We start from the raw sequence: 14,775 nt of genomic DNA on the forward strand, positions 1-14,775 counted from the left end.
GCCAGTGGCAGAGCCTGGAATAGTCTCTCAAGTCACAGTGCAGTGCTCTATTCACTAGGCCACACTGCCTAGTTTGCAGTGAAAGCTCTTTCACCAGTGCCCTACCAGTATTAGTCAAGGCTCCAGCAGTGCGATTTCTCTCAGTAGGGCCTACCCAGCCCTTCTGCAGTGTGAGCATCCTCAAAGTGCGTTGCACCTCAGGCTCAGGTGGCACTTGGAACACGTGCTTCCTTACAGCACAGGAACTCCTGTCCAATCCCTCTCACCTTGTTCTTATGTCCGCTGATTAGTCGGATGCTGGTGCTCTCTGCCCAGTTTATGTACCACAGTGTTCCTGCAGTGGTGCCCACGATTCCCATATCCAGAGAGTCATCAAAGGTTGCACCAACTATTGTCCCATCCAGGGTCATCTCGTGTTCCAAAAGGACTGAGCTAGACCTGGGGGAAAGTGGAGTCCAGAGTGGAATATACAAAATAACTAGCTACGTCCTTAAGCTGCTAGAAGACAACCATTAACCCACCTTCATGGGAAAACTGTCTGGGACTGCCGTAAGGACAACATGGTTATCTTTAACTACATAGATACTACAGTGATGGGCTCATCAGAACTGCAGCTAGCGACTACCTTTAACCATACAGAGTAACCATCTTTCTGGGGGAAATAGGAAAGAAGTTCTAAAAGGATTATTTTGATCATCCACTGTGCCTCCTTAATTTGATCCAATATATTTCACAGGTAAAAAAATAAAAAAGTTAGAAAAAGAGAAGAGTTGACACATACAAAGATATTTATCAAATACTTGTGCTGTAAAAGGCTTAGCTGTCTAAATCAGGGGTCTCAAACTCAAAATGACCATGAGGGCCACATGAAGACTAGTACATTGGCCCGAGGGCCGCCTTACTGACTCCTCCCCCCCCGCTGCCCTCAGCCCCGTCCCCACTCCACCCCTTCCATGAGGCCCCGCTCCCATTCCAACCCCTTCCCCGAAATCCCCACCCCAACTCTGCTCCCTTCCTGTTCCCAGGGGAGCAGGAGGGGTGTGGCGGGGGCTCAGGGCAGGGGGTTTGGCTGCAGGAGAGGTTCAGGGGGCGGGCTCCAGCCCGACGTGCACCGGGGCAGGGCAGGCTCCCTGCCTGCCTGTGTCCACACTGCTCCAGGAAGTGGCCGGAACTTGGGGGAGGAGGGGCACAGGGGTCTGTGTGTTGCTGTTGCTTCAGGCACCACCCCTAGCAGCTCCTGTTGGCTGGGAATGGGGAACCGTGGCCAATGGGAGCTGCTGGGGGCGCTGCCTGAAGCAACAGCAACACACAGACCTCTTTGCCCCCCTTCCCCATGTTCCAGCCGCTTCCCAGAGTGGCGCGGGGGCAGGGCAGGCAGGGAGCCTGCCCTGCCCCCGGTGCACGTCGGGCTGGAGCTGCTCTAGGTAAACGCTGGGGGTGGGGGGGCCACAAGGAGCTTGCGGGCCGCAGAAAACAACCCCGTGGGCCGCATGCGGCCCCTGGGCCGCATGTTTGAGACCCCTGGTCTAAATGGTCTAGTTTAACAAGACAACTAAGGCCGACTTGGCTTTCCAACAAGCCAAAAGCACATGCAAAAGTTCTGAATTGTAGACACATTAGCTCAGTATTGCCTTGTTCAACGTACCATGTAAGTAGAAGAGTAAAATAAGCAGTTTTATGTAAGGCTGGGACAAATGACTACATGGCAAAAGACTGACTGAACAGTAGGCTTCCATGGTGAGCTGGAGTCATTCTACAGGAATTACAAGTCTTGACAGGAAATTTGGGGAAAGGAATTCAGGGAAGATTTCCTTCTCTTTGGAATTTCAGAGTTAGAGTTGGGCATCAGAGCTTGGCTCAGCTGAGGGATACATTAGCAGTTCACAGTGCATTCGAAGACCACACTTAACTTGAACAAAATATAGCATATTGCAAGCTGAGCTTGCCTTTAGGATGCTTAGATACCATGGTGACAGGTACCTTATAAAAGCTTAAGACAAAGACAGAAGTACATCCCAAGGAGACCAGAAGGCTGCTCAGCTCAGGATGGCGTATTGCATGCTAAGATCTGTAGTCTCCCCAGGCTGAACTCCTGTAGTAAAGATGATGGTGGCCCCACATTGTGCTGGGACAGACTTCGCTGAGAAGAGAGGGAGTCACAGTTGTTAAAGGGGCAGCAAGGGATGTGATTTTCCAAGACAGAATAAACAAATTCAATTCTCTTCCTGCTAAAAGAGGTTTTACAAATCACCAAGACAGAGATCAGGTGAGATAAACCCAAATATTTTTAATACCAAAAATGTCTACCACTAGTGACATGATCAGTAAGGAGATGGAACATTCTTTAAGCCTGACCAGGATTAAATACCTATCTGGACATGCTAAAATACGCCAATGAAGAAAATGCAAAATTGTATCTGGTTCAAAAAATTTGATACTTGGGCTTGTCACAGACATACACACACAAAGAGAATTGTAGGTGTTCTAAACCCCAACGCCTTGGGACAAGGATAAGAAAGGAACAGCCAGAAATTTCCATCTTGAATTCCAAGAGAATCCAGACCCAATGAACCAAGAGTCACAGGAATTTAGAGGAGGAGATAAGAATTAAAGGACAAGAGAAACAGTTGCATAGGCTAGTTAAAAGCCTACCTCTGCCAATGAAAAGATACCACCTATTGTGTTCAGGGAGTACAAGAGAAAGGAGAAGGTATGTCCAGAGAGTGGACTGAGTAGCTATGTATCTCAGCACAAACCTCTCTCTTCAGGTTTGTGCAAACATGAGTTAGACACTGCACACACACGCCACCTCACCTGGCATCGGAACCTTTCAGCCTCAGCTCCTGCACCGCTGCCACTGACCACAGTCGAATTCTCTTGGTGTTGCTGCCACTGACCAGCCTGTTGCCACAACACAGAAGCACACCTAGGATAGCAGAAAGAAAATGCTTAATACAACATTAATACCCACACTTGTTGATCATTATAAAGGGATTGATAGACTCTACCAACTAAGTTCGCTGGTAAATGTTTGGGAGGAGGAGTGGCTATCCCACCAGCAGTCTGAACCCAAGGCCTCTTGTTTGCTATCCAGAGGTTTCTAGAAGTTGGAGGCTGAACCCAGGCTCTTAGCAATTGCACAGGAAATATGCATGCATACTTGCACCAGGTATGGCATGAATCTAGCGCCAATCAATTCTAGCATCTGCCAGTGACTCAGCATTTGAGCACTGAGAAACAGCTTGAATCAGGGTCCAGCAGGGCCAAGATTCTTCTTTCCTCTCAAGTCTCTGTGGAATTTAAGATGCAATCCTGTCAGAAGCCAGCAGCATCTGTACTTACCAATCTCACCCTCATCAGCCTCCCAAGTCATGAAACAGCGGTTGGTCTGTGTGTCCCACACGCAGATCTGTCCTGTGTTGGTCCCACTATAAAGGAGGTAGTTGGTGCTGTAGCAGAGAGATGTCAGTTCCACCCGTCCTACCATATCAGGGATGGCAGCTCTATGAACCTGCCACATAACAAAAAGCAGCAGGGTCAGGGAGATCATGATAGTTTATTTTTAAAAATCACCCCCAAATTAAGTTAATTCACCCAATACTTTAGCATTAACTGAAAACCAGTCAACACCAGTAGGTGTTGCATCACTGTGGCTATGTGTACACTACCACGGTAAGTCGACCTAAGTTACGCAACTCCAGCTATGTGAAAAATGTAGCTGGAGTCGATGTAGCTTAGGTCAACCTACTACGGTGTCTACACCGTGCTGGATCGACAGGAGACACTCTCCCGTCGACTTACCTTACTCTTCTCATTCCGGATGGAGTACCGGGGTCGACTGGAGAGTGCTCTGCCATCGATTTAGCAGGTCTTCACTAGACCCATTAAATCAACCCCCGGTGCATCGATCGCCAGAGCTTTGATCCCGTAGTAGTGTAGATATAGCCTAAGAGAAACCAATCGACCCCACCCACGGGCACAGACTAATAATGGCAGAGACTTTCATATCCATTATTGTGTGGGCTTTAAAAGAAGACAAGACAGTCTGACAAATAGAAAGGAGAAGTTCAGATGTTGAATCTGCAAACACCTAGAAGATAATAAGATGATAAGTGACAGTTAGCATGGATTTGTCAAGAACAAATCATGGCAAACCAACCTAATAGCTTTCTTTGACAGGGTAACAGGCCTTGTGGATGGGGGGAAGCAGCAGCAGACGTGGTATATTTTGACTTTAGTAAGGCTTTTGATACTGTCTCGCATGACCCTCTCATAAATAAACTAGGGAAATACAAACCTAGATGGAGCTACTATAAGGTGGGGGCATAACTGGCTGGAAAACCATTCGCAGAGAGTAGTTATCAGTGGTTCACAGTCAAAACTGAGGTCCTGCAGGGATCAGTTCTGGGTCCAGTTCTGTTCAATATCTTCATCAATGATTTAGATAATGGCATAGAGAGTACACTTATAAAGTTTGCAAACGATACCAAGTTGGGAGAGGTTACAAGTGCTTTGGAGGATAAAATTAAAATTCAAAATGATTTGGACAAACTGGAGAAATGGTCTGAAGTAAATAGGATGAAATTCAATAAGGATAAATCAAAGTACTCCACTTAGGAAGGAACAATCAGTGGCATATATACAAAATGGGAAATGACTACCTAGGAAGGAGTACTGTGGAAAGGGATCTGGGGTTTACAGTGGATCACAACCTAAATATGAGTCAACAGTGTAACACTGTTGCAAAAAAAGCAAACATAATTCTGGGATATATTAGCAGGAGTGTTGTAAACAAGACACTAGAAGTAATTCTTCCGCTCTACTCCATGCTAATTAGGCCTCAGTTGGAGTATTGTGTTCTGTTGTGGAGATAGGACAAGAAGCAATGGGCTTAAACTGCAGCAAGAGAGTTTTAGATTGGACATTAGGAAAAACTTCCTGTCAGGGTGTTTAAGCACTGGAACAAATAGCCTAGGGAGGCTGTGGAATCTCCATCATTGGAGATTTTTAAGAGCAGGGTAGACAAACGCCTGTCAGGGATGGTCTAGATCAGTGTTTCCCAAACTTGGGATGCTGCTTGTGTAGGGAAAGCCCCTGGTGGGCTGGGTTGGTTTGTGTACCTGCCGCGTCCGCAGGTCCGGACGATCGCGGCTCCCACTGGCCCTTGGCCCCCGCCGCTTCCAGCAGCTCCTATTGGCCTGGAGCAGCGAACCGCGGCCAGTGGGAGCTGCAATCGGCCAGACCTGCGGACGCGGCAGGTACACAAACCGGCCTGGCCCGCCAGAGGCTCTCCCTACACAAGCGGTGTCCCAAGTCTGGGAAACACTGGTCTAGATAATACTTAGTCCTGCCTTGACTTCAGGGGACTGGACTAGATGACCTCTCGAGGTCCCTTCCAGTCCTACACTTCTATGATTCTATGTACCTTGAGGCTGATGTCAGCTCCCTGCTGCTTAATTAGCCAGAAAGTCACTGCTCCTCTGCCTACACAGGCTAGTTCACCAGCAGAAAGAGGGTTAAAGGCCACTTCGTGGACTGGTTCTAAGATATGGGTGGACGACATTAGGTCATAAGTATGGGTGTTCCACAGGGCGAGGGTCCGGTCACTGTAGTCCCCTATATATGACATGAAAGACAGTAGGAACTTCAGGATATCACTTTAATTTCATATACATGTTGTACATTTCCATATTAAATTAATCAGAATTCCCCCCAGTTTAACATAGACACAACTTAAACTTCAACTCTCTTTGCTTAAACATGTACTACCAACTTCCCTTATGTCAAATCCTATAGCAACCTAGTGATCTTACACAGAAGAGACACCAAAAATGACCCTATCACATCGTGTGTGCATTCTGTAGACATCCAGTGACCCAAGTGACCATGTAACAGCAACTTGGCATCCTAATTCTATATCACAAGTGACCTCATTACACCTAAATACCTTGTGGATACCATACCCTCAGTGACCTCTTTACACCAGCTCACTGTCCTGGAGACATCCTACACAAGCTCACAGCTTACAGGTTCAGATGACTAACCTAGTGTAACAAGGAGTCTATCATCACGAGAGTATGCCATGGCCTGTACTTGGGTCTCATGATGGAAAATAACTTTTTGGCAAGTCCCATCCTGTATGTTCCAGATGCGGATCTGACAGCGTGAGTCTCCATTCCCATGGCCAGAGGCAGAGGCGAGAACCTGGCAAAACAATAATATATCACCATTGGGAACTCAATAAAAAATGATATGGGTGTTCTAGGAGAGTCAACAAGCCCTATGTAGCCATTAAACCAGAAGTGAACTCATACAGATAGCAAGAGGAAAGCTCTGCAGATTCATAAGGATGGAGGCACTTGATGAAAAAACACACACCGGAGAAGAGTGAAAGCTTCATGGCCACATACACACAGCATTAAGTGCCAGTTAGTTGCAGATGAGGCATGAGGATTAGCACATGCCTGCTTTAACTCCAAAAACCAGAGTCTCTATGCAGTGGGCTAGAGAAGCAGCTCAGGCAGAAGAGGAAACAGATACACATAGGAGCTCATTCAGCAAAGTCCATCCAGTCCAGGGCAAATAGTATATATAGCCAAACCAAAGCTTCTCCAGGAGGATAGGAGACATTCATACCTGGGCATCATGGCTGACTGCTAAAGTAGAGATCTCTTCAGGGTGGCCAAGCCAATGTTGCTGCGATCCCGAGTGCAGGTCTTCAACCACAATCACACAGCCACAGGTATAGGCAAAAAAACCTAGGTGCAGTGTGAAGAGGAGGGATATGAAATCAGGAGAGGTCAGCACAGAGGCCTTGTGTACAGGCCTGTACACTGCTGCATCTAACATACACAGTATAATTACAGAAGTGAAACTAACTCTTCTGTCTAGAGTGCTTTAGAGTTAACTGCCTTTCAATTACAGGCCATGGAGTGTCCTTCCAATCGGGAATGGGCAGAGGTAGAAATCTCTGTTCCTCCAAATTTGATGAAGAAAAGCACTTCAGTGCCATTTAACAGCTCTGACATAAAGAGGTGAGAGGGCCTATAAAACAACAAGCTCTCTTCCCTGTCACCATGTGAGCTGAACAACTAGAGGCTGGAAATTACTTTGCTAATAGGATTCGCCAACATGCCTGTATCAGCCAGCACTTGCTGATATCACATAAAAAGGGTCCCTTATAGTACAAAATAAACTCACTACAGCAGAGTGAAGCTCTCGTGGATGGCAACAAGACTATTTAACTCATCTAACTGTGCAATGTTTTCACATTTAATGTGCCATTACAGAAGTGTTGGGATACACACACACACTTTCCTGAAGACTCAGCCCTAGAATACCTGTGTCTGGGTTCCAGACCATATTCCCCCTTCCATTCCCATTGTAGCCAATGACTGCCTTTAATTTCAGGCCCTCGTTACCAGCTGGAGGATACAAGACACTCTGCAAGGAAAACAGAAACTGGTGCAAGACCACTTTTGACAGGATACTCCATGTCGGTTCAATTCTAAATACTCGTACAGGAACTTGCACACACACACATACAAAGAGTTTAACAGTCAAACACAAGCCCACCCACTTCTATAGTTATACATACAAAAAGTGAAACCCACACCAGCCAAACCAGACATATATGTTCTTCCAGATACATATTATATATATATCTTCACAAGCATCTTCTAATAGATTTGGGGTAACACTGCCAAACACCCCACCTGGGGAGTAGGTGCTAGTCTTGTTGGGAAAGGGTTAAATGGATTCTGCTGACTCATTGACAGGGATGCTTATTTACCCCACTTGGAGATAAGGGAGGTGGGAGTAGCTCTCTGAGGACCAGGGGAGCGTGAGTGAGCAGTCCTGAGGGAGGAAGTCTAGGAGCTGTAAACCAGGGAAGAAGGATTGAGCTGAAATTTATGTTCTCATTGCTTTGTTTGCTAATAAAGCTGAATCCCAGGAAGGGGTAAGTTTGGACTTTCTACACGGTGTGAATTGTGTTGGTACAGCAGACTGGGAAAGGCATCTGCTCTCAAACATGTGCCTACAGACTCTCTGAAGCACTCTCAGTATTTTTTGAACAAAAAATATACAGATTTGCAGAGAAAAATAAGTGACCCAAAACCACTTATGGAAAGGTCATAGTCAACTCATCTGTGGTCATAACAGAAAGTAGGGCTAGTGCTAAGGGTTTCTAAAACATGGGAGTGCATTTCACAACATTTTCCACTGCCTGAGGTATAAAAAGGAAGCTACATTAGGAAAGAACCAAATCAAAACCAATCTTTCCTGCTCTTTACCTGGCCAGGCTCTTAGCACTGGGGCAATTCTTACCTTGGGGAGTGCAGATGCTTTGAAGCGAGGAGTAAAGTGCCTGTAGGAATCTGGGCGGATATAGTACTGGGGTTCAGGACCCTTGGTCTCCTTTCTAGGTTCTAGCACAAAACATAAAATAAGCCTAACTTTGCTCATGGTAATGGTGCATCTTGAGCAACTAGGCCAGTTAATGTTCTGGTTTATTAACCTTCTGGATGTTGAGGAGGTGTGTACACATGGACACACACACAGGCTACATTCTACATTGCCCTGCACCTTGTCCAGCACAAAGAGGGTGTAAAATGATCCAATCAGAATGTAACATTCACACCCATTCTGCCCTGGTGCAAATGGCTGCACCAGGGGCAGGGTCACAGAGATACATATACATATTTTCCTACCAATCTCCTCTCTGGTTGGAAAATGCCAGCATACCAGCTGTAAAGACAGATTATAATTCAATAACCTATTTCTGTCATTTTGTCAGGGTGACAGATACTCCACAAACTCAAAGTACTACCACACTGTGCACTATGGGCATCAGTACCTGAGGAGAACAAGCCAAGCAAATAGAAAACCACGACTTTATAGTGAAACAAGCCTTACTTTTAAACGGAAGTTCTCTGACAAATCTTGCCTGAGGCTTTGTGCACTGGCTGCTTCATGCCTCTGGCAGCTAGCCATGAGGTGCTGTAGCTTTGAAGTTGTATTTCTATTAATAGACACGTTGAGAGCTTTAACAGAAAGCACAACTTCAAAGCAGAGACAGGTTACAAGGTAGAAAGGACCCCTGTGTGCACAGAAGCAGCAGCAACAGAGATGGAGATGGACCAGGGAGGGAGACAGAAAAACAACAAACAGTCATAGAGACCAAAACAAATTTCCCTTACTCTATTCCTGTGGCAAATGATATCCAAAAGAAGGAAATATCACCTGGGAACTCTAGGAACGCATACTGCATTTGATCTTGTGGCTTAAATCACATCCCTCCCAGAAACCCATGGCAGGCCATCAGTATTTCTACAGACACCGTACAGAATGCAACATAAACATTCCACTTGTGTCTATATTTTCATGGATTCTCCCTCATTTATTTTATTGCTAGAAACACACTGCCTTGCAGGCGAATGCTCTATTTGCTCCCCAAAGGAGCAAAGATCTTCAAAGGCCCAGAACACCCTTGATTTACCATTTCCAGAGTGACTGGGAGACCTCGAACACTCCTGACTCACTTTGGGCCTCACAACATGAGTCTCCTCATTCTCGACTGGTTCCTCCATGACAAGGGCCGAGTGGTCTTTGTTTCCATCTGCAGCCCCTCTGCTGCTGCCTTTCAGACCTGCTTCCTCCCCTTCATCTGACTCAGAGAAAATATCTGCAGAGGAACATTGGTAGAAATGAGGGGAGAGTTATTCTGTGCTTCTATGAGTGGCTGACCCTTCAATTACAGAGAGGTTACAAAGCAAAACATTTGAATGCCCAGATTCTCCCCACAGCATTTTCCTGTTGCCTGCGGGGAGAATCTGGGAATTCACCCAAGGTCAGAGATCAGAGATATTCACAGCACCCTTGGAAATGTTTGGTCAGCAGTTCAGTAGATGGAACCAGGGGCAAGGGAAAAAGTGGCACCAAGAATTACTAGACAGTACTAGGACGGGAAGGGAAGGTGCAGAGCCGCTCATCTTAACCTACAGGTGGAGGTGGAGGTGGAGGGAAGGGGTGCCAGGGCAGCTGTTGAACTATAAAGGGAGTTTTCCCCCAACGAAACCTTAATTCCCCTTCTCTCCAGGTGATTCCTCTTCTCACCATCATGTCCTGGTTGGTGGATAGAGCTGATGTCCAGATGTGGTGGTGAGGCCAGAGATGGAAGAGGAGCTGACTGGCGGGGTATCTCATTAGCACTGGATGTAAAATCCTTTAGCTTCTCAGAGCTAGTTTCTGTGAACAGAAAAGGGGACTGGGTAATTCCCTCTGACGTCCTCTGAAGACAGGCTGAGGCAATGGCAATACAGTACCAATTATGCTCAGCTCTCCAGCTTCCTCATACCCAGATGAAGTCATTTACAGATGCCTTATCCTTTGTCCTCAGGAGGAGAGAAAAGAAAGACAGGGAGAGGTGAGAAGGAAGAGACAATGGAGAGAGAGAGAGAGAGAGAGAGAGAGAGAAGTAGGAGAGGTTAAGGTAACAGAGCCGAGGAGGAAGAAGAGTAAGAGATGAGGAAGAAGTTTATCAGCTAGCCCATGGCTGACCCACTTTGCCCTTGCCCTCCCCAGCAGTTGTCTCTGTAACAAGGGGAAACACTAATCAGCTGGAGATTTCAAACTGCAGATTAATCCCTAGCACTAACAAGGAATTAGCTCTTGGTGTCCTGGCATCCTTGGCCAAAGAGCGAAAATCCCATTTATAATCAAATCAAGGCTCTTCTGTGTCCTGAAAACAGCTTTGGAAAAATGTGTCTGAATGTGTAAAATGAAAGAGGCAAACTCACCAGCTCTGGGAGGCATAAGGGACTCAACATAAGGATGAACACTGGAAAGGTAATGAGACAAGAGTTACAACAATGGGGGTGAGAACAGGAGAGAGAGGGGAACAATGGAAAGCATTCCCAAGCCAATGAGATTTGATGAAGGATTGTAGTGCTCTTACTCGGCCTTGGGGGACTCCACTCTAGACACAGCTAAGAAGTCCCAAAGGAAGATGGCATCTCCAATGCTGATGACGTGCTGTTGGTCAGGGGTGAAGGCCACCTGTCGCACTGGCTCCGAGTGACCAATATATACCTGGGAGAAAGTAAGGGCGGAGGGGCATGTCTTGTACTTCCAATGCAACTGCTACACAAAGCTTTGCATGTTCTTAGGACCATTCATGTTCCCTTCAGCACAGATAAGGTGGTAAAGAGCCTTCCTGGAAAAGGCTCTTTCATATTTTTCTATATAGTTATCGTACCTTATCGGATATACAGTACAGGGGGAATTCTGTCCACAATTACCTAACAGAGGTTCTTTTATGTACCTCCTGAGGGTGCATACACCAGGCCTGCACTGCTGAGTTCTGGAGTCATTCTTTAATGAGGCCGCAGTGGTATGGAGGAATGAGCATGGGATTGGAAACTGGAAGAAACTGAGTCCTCATCCTGGCTCTGCCCAACTCCCGTGTGACCTTGAACAAGTCACTTCACTGCTCTCCGTTGTTCCATCTGTAAAAGGGGTAATGCTTGCCTATCTGTGTCCTGGATAGTGGTGTGGTGAGGATTACTTAATGATGGTAAGGTGCTATAGATATACTAAAGTATTATTATTAAGTGAAATGTGTTTGGTGTTCTCCATCCATGTCCCATTGGACAAAACTATCACAGTTATGACTGGGAACCATGGATCAATACTGGACAAATCAAGGTTGAGGGTCATTGGCAAATCCATGTGGAGGAGGTTAGCTGTACTATTGCTTTCTGCTCAGAAGAGCTAAGTGGCATTCATAGTGGAAAAGTGTAAGGCACCACTGATTTTTTCCCTTGAATCCAGCACCTGAAAATTGATGTCGAACCTCATCTGATAGTCCCACACTTTGACAACCCTGTCACCGGCCGTCAGCAGGTACCTGGCATCCTCACTCAGTGCCAATGAAGAACAGGATAGCTTGTGTACACGAGACACCTGTGAACAAGACAAGACATCATCACTGCTAGCTGAACCAGCTGTTTCCAGCTTGATCCGAGAGAGAAACATAAGGACAGCCTGTCTAAGATGTCCAATTGGAAATGGGAGGAAAAGGGGTTTAAGCAAGGGAATGCTTTTGCCCTCTTCTGATAAAAAAAGTTTCAAACAGCAAGAGAAAGGGGGCAAAGATGCCCAGCTGTTCCAGACATGGAAGGCCTGTGATTGCTTCCAATCTTACATCACTCTGTAACTATGCACAGACTGCAAAGTTTGTTAGACACACCGAATCTGGATAAACGTGGTACTCTTCAGCCAGGTGACAAGAGTGGGAGGGAGCAAAGCAGGAGGGAACAGATTTATCCTCATCTGTGGAATAACCACATTAGCAACATACTTCAGGTGACTCAGTTTTTCTTAGAAGCCTGTGATTGCCAGGACTTCATCACGGAGTCCCATGTTCACATGTGTGCACTGTCAAGAGGTGTGGAAGCTGAGGGATATCCCAGAGACCACAGAGCATTCGCTTCACAAATTCCTTACCTCTCGGACCAAGCGCCCAGTTTTAGCATCAAGCACAAGGACCTTGTTGGAGGAAGTGGACACCAAGAGGTGGCCAACAGGCATGGGAGCAAAGCAGATTCTCAAAGCAGAGTCCAAGCTGGTGCTGTCCAAGTCCAGGATGCTGACGTCTATCCTCAGTAGCTATGAAACAAGAAACTATTGAACACCAGCTTCCTGAAGTGAACAGTTCCACATGAAATGATACGGATGGCAGGGAATCCTAAGGAACTTCTACACAATCTGAGGATATTTTTAGACCATTTCCCCCACTGCTTTATTGTCTTTATTGTCTGAGGCTAGAGGAGGAGGAAAATGTATCTCACTCTCTTTCCCTAAGCTACCTGATTAAGTGATGGTTCTGGGCAGGCACTGTAAGTGGGCATTACTCAAGAAGACATTTCCTCAAAAAGGTACAGATGCTGTAAGATTCCCTATTGCTTTTCAGCAATTTCAGCTCTTGCTCCATAAGGGCTGGATGTGATTGTGGAAGGAAGACAGCCTGATTTGGTGTTTCCATCCCACAGCAGCATCAAAAAGGAGGAAATCAAAACCACATCCCAAGTGTTTTCCACATGGCGAAGGACACGTAAAGGGGCTATGTCAGATCCTATTTGGTGGAGTCTAGGGGTTCTCTAACTGTCTGGGAAGAAATCTCTTTTCCTTACCCTGCAAAGCATTCTGCAGTTGTGATGCCAGGAATGCCCTCCCTCCTATTCTATTCTCCCTTTGGATCAAGGCAACTTCCTTCCAGTTACCTCATCTAGAGAATGGGCATCCATAACGGTCACAGTGTACTTAGAGGGGCCCACAAAGGCGAGGAGACGTCCATCCCCACTAAGGGCCAAAGCGTTGGGACTATGCTCAGCATCTTGGGACACCACATTACCTGGATACGACAAAACACAGGGTGAATGAGATAAACAGGAAGGAGAGAAAGCCTAAAGGGAGAGTGACTGATTATATACTGCAGCTGAGATAAAATTCATTCTATTAAGGTTTTAGAGGTTGCTCCTCTCTCTGAATCAGCACTGAGCCAGTACTCCAGCATGGTGCTAAAGGTCAATCTGTGCTGTGGAAGGTGCCAGACTTGAACAGCTATTATACACACATTAAAGACAGATCTGAATCAGAACATTCACACCAAGATCTGCAACAGCCCAAAATTTGGGGAGGCCTGGAAATGGGGTTGCAATTTGAGCAAATGGATTATATTTGAGGCACACACAGTACCACAGTGCAATATCAATGGAGGAAGTTGGATTTTATTGTAGGGTTTTTTTTTAGTATAGGCAAGGGATTGTGACAAGGAGTTACTGCACATGGATCTCAGCAAGGGTTTAAACAGCTTAAATCCATAAAGAGAGAAATGGCTGCAAAAAACTGCAGTACAGTGAAGTAATTTTTAGTTAGTAGATGAACTCAAGGAATGTCTTTTTATCACAAAAATCAAGATGACTGGTCTATATTTAGCCTATTGCTGAAAAAGGCCAGTCTAGATTTAAGATCATGTATTATTTCTGGGGGTGGGCAGGAAAAAAAGGGAGGCAGTATGGCTAGGGCACTGGCTTCAGATCAGAGCGTCAAGAAGCCCTGAATGCTAGCCCCAGTTCTCACACTGGCATGTTGTGTGACCCTGGACAGTCCCATCCTCTCTCTGTGCCTCTGCTTCCCCTCCCACCCTTTGTCTGTCTTGCCTGTTTAGACTGGAGGTTCTTTGGGGCAGGGGCCATCTCTCACTGCTTGTATGGTGCCTAACAGAATGGGGGCCCCCTACCTCAGTTGAGGCCTCTATGTGCTACTGTAATTCTACTATCACTCTTTTTTTTTTTTTTTTTTTTTTTTTTAAAGCGTGCATTAAATCGGAAAGAGGAATACATGCAATCTGAGCCCATCTGCAACGTTAAAATACATCAATCCAGTTACAAACCTTTGGAAACCAGAGTAACAATGAAATCTTAATATTGCTCTCACTGAGGGTCTGTTAACAGGCAAGAGAGAAATACAGCTAATTTGTCTCAAAAGGATCATAGGATGCCCTCTGAAAATTACTTCATGGAATTTTGAGCCTTTTAGCCCTGGAGACAATACCACGAAGAAGGATACAGAACCCTTACCCAGAACTCTGAGGACGTGACTCTTCTGGGCTGCACAGTTGTAAAGAGCCAGGGTCCCATGGGAGCAGGAACTGAACATCAAATTGCCATCTGGGGAGAAGGTCAGACCAGTGACTGCACCACGGTGCTGCCT

General features: G+C 46.1%; 1 protein-coding gene across 5 annotated transcripts in view; it reads right to left on the reverse strand.

The window, feature by feature from the left end:
* Positions 1-14,775, reverse strand: part of WDR90 (WD repeat domain 90) — a 52,838-nt gene that overhangs the window by 9,161 nt on the left and 28,902 nt on the right. For 2 of the 5 annotated variants that reach the window (XM_024100663.3, XM_065558735.1), the window contains 16 exons: positions 14,643-14,773; positions 13,284-13,414; positions 12,508-12,669; positions 11,836-11,964; positions 10,958-11,091; positions 10,800-10,840; positions 10,117-10,248; positions 9,500-9,685; positions 8,329-8,429; positions 7,341-7,443; positions 6,637-6,758; positions 6,045-6,204; positions 5,426-5,616; positions 3,343-3,511; positions 2,815-2,926; positions 267-438 (listed from right to left, as the gene is read on the reverse strand). In XM_024100663.3, the coding sequence (XP_023956431.2) occupies positions 267-438; positions 2,815-2,926; positions 3,343-3,511; positions 5,426-5,616; positions 6,045-6,204; positions 6,637-6,758; positions 7,341-7,443; positions 8,329-8,429; positions 9,500-9,685; positions 10,117-10,248; positions 10,800-10,840; positions 10,958-11,091; positions 11,836-11,964; positions 12,508-12,669; positions 13,284-13,414; positions 14,643-14,773 (2,176 nt within the window). Of the gene's footprint in view, positions 1-266; positions 439-2,814; positions 2,927-3,342; positions 3,512-5,425; positions 5,617-6,044; positions 6,205-6,636; positions 6,759-7,340; positions 7,462-8,328; positions 8,430-9,499; positions 9,686-10,116; positions 10,249-10,799; positions 10,841-10,957; positions 11,092-11,835; positions 11,965-12,507; positions 12,670-13,283; positions 13,415-14,642; positions 14,774-14,775 lie in introns of all 5 variants that reach the window. The other 3 variants (XM_065558734.1, XM_065558732.1, XM_065558733.1) reach the window with 2 other exon arrangements.

This window comes from Chrysemys picta, chromosome 10, assembly GCF_011386835.1.
Source record: "Chrysemys picta bellii isolate R12L10 chromosome 10, ASM1138683v2, whole genome shotgun sequence".
Lineage (NCBI taxonomy): Eukaryota > Metazoa > Chordata > Testudines > Emydidae > Chrysemys > Chrysemys picta.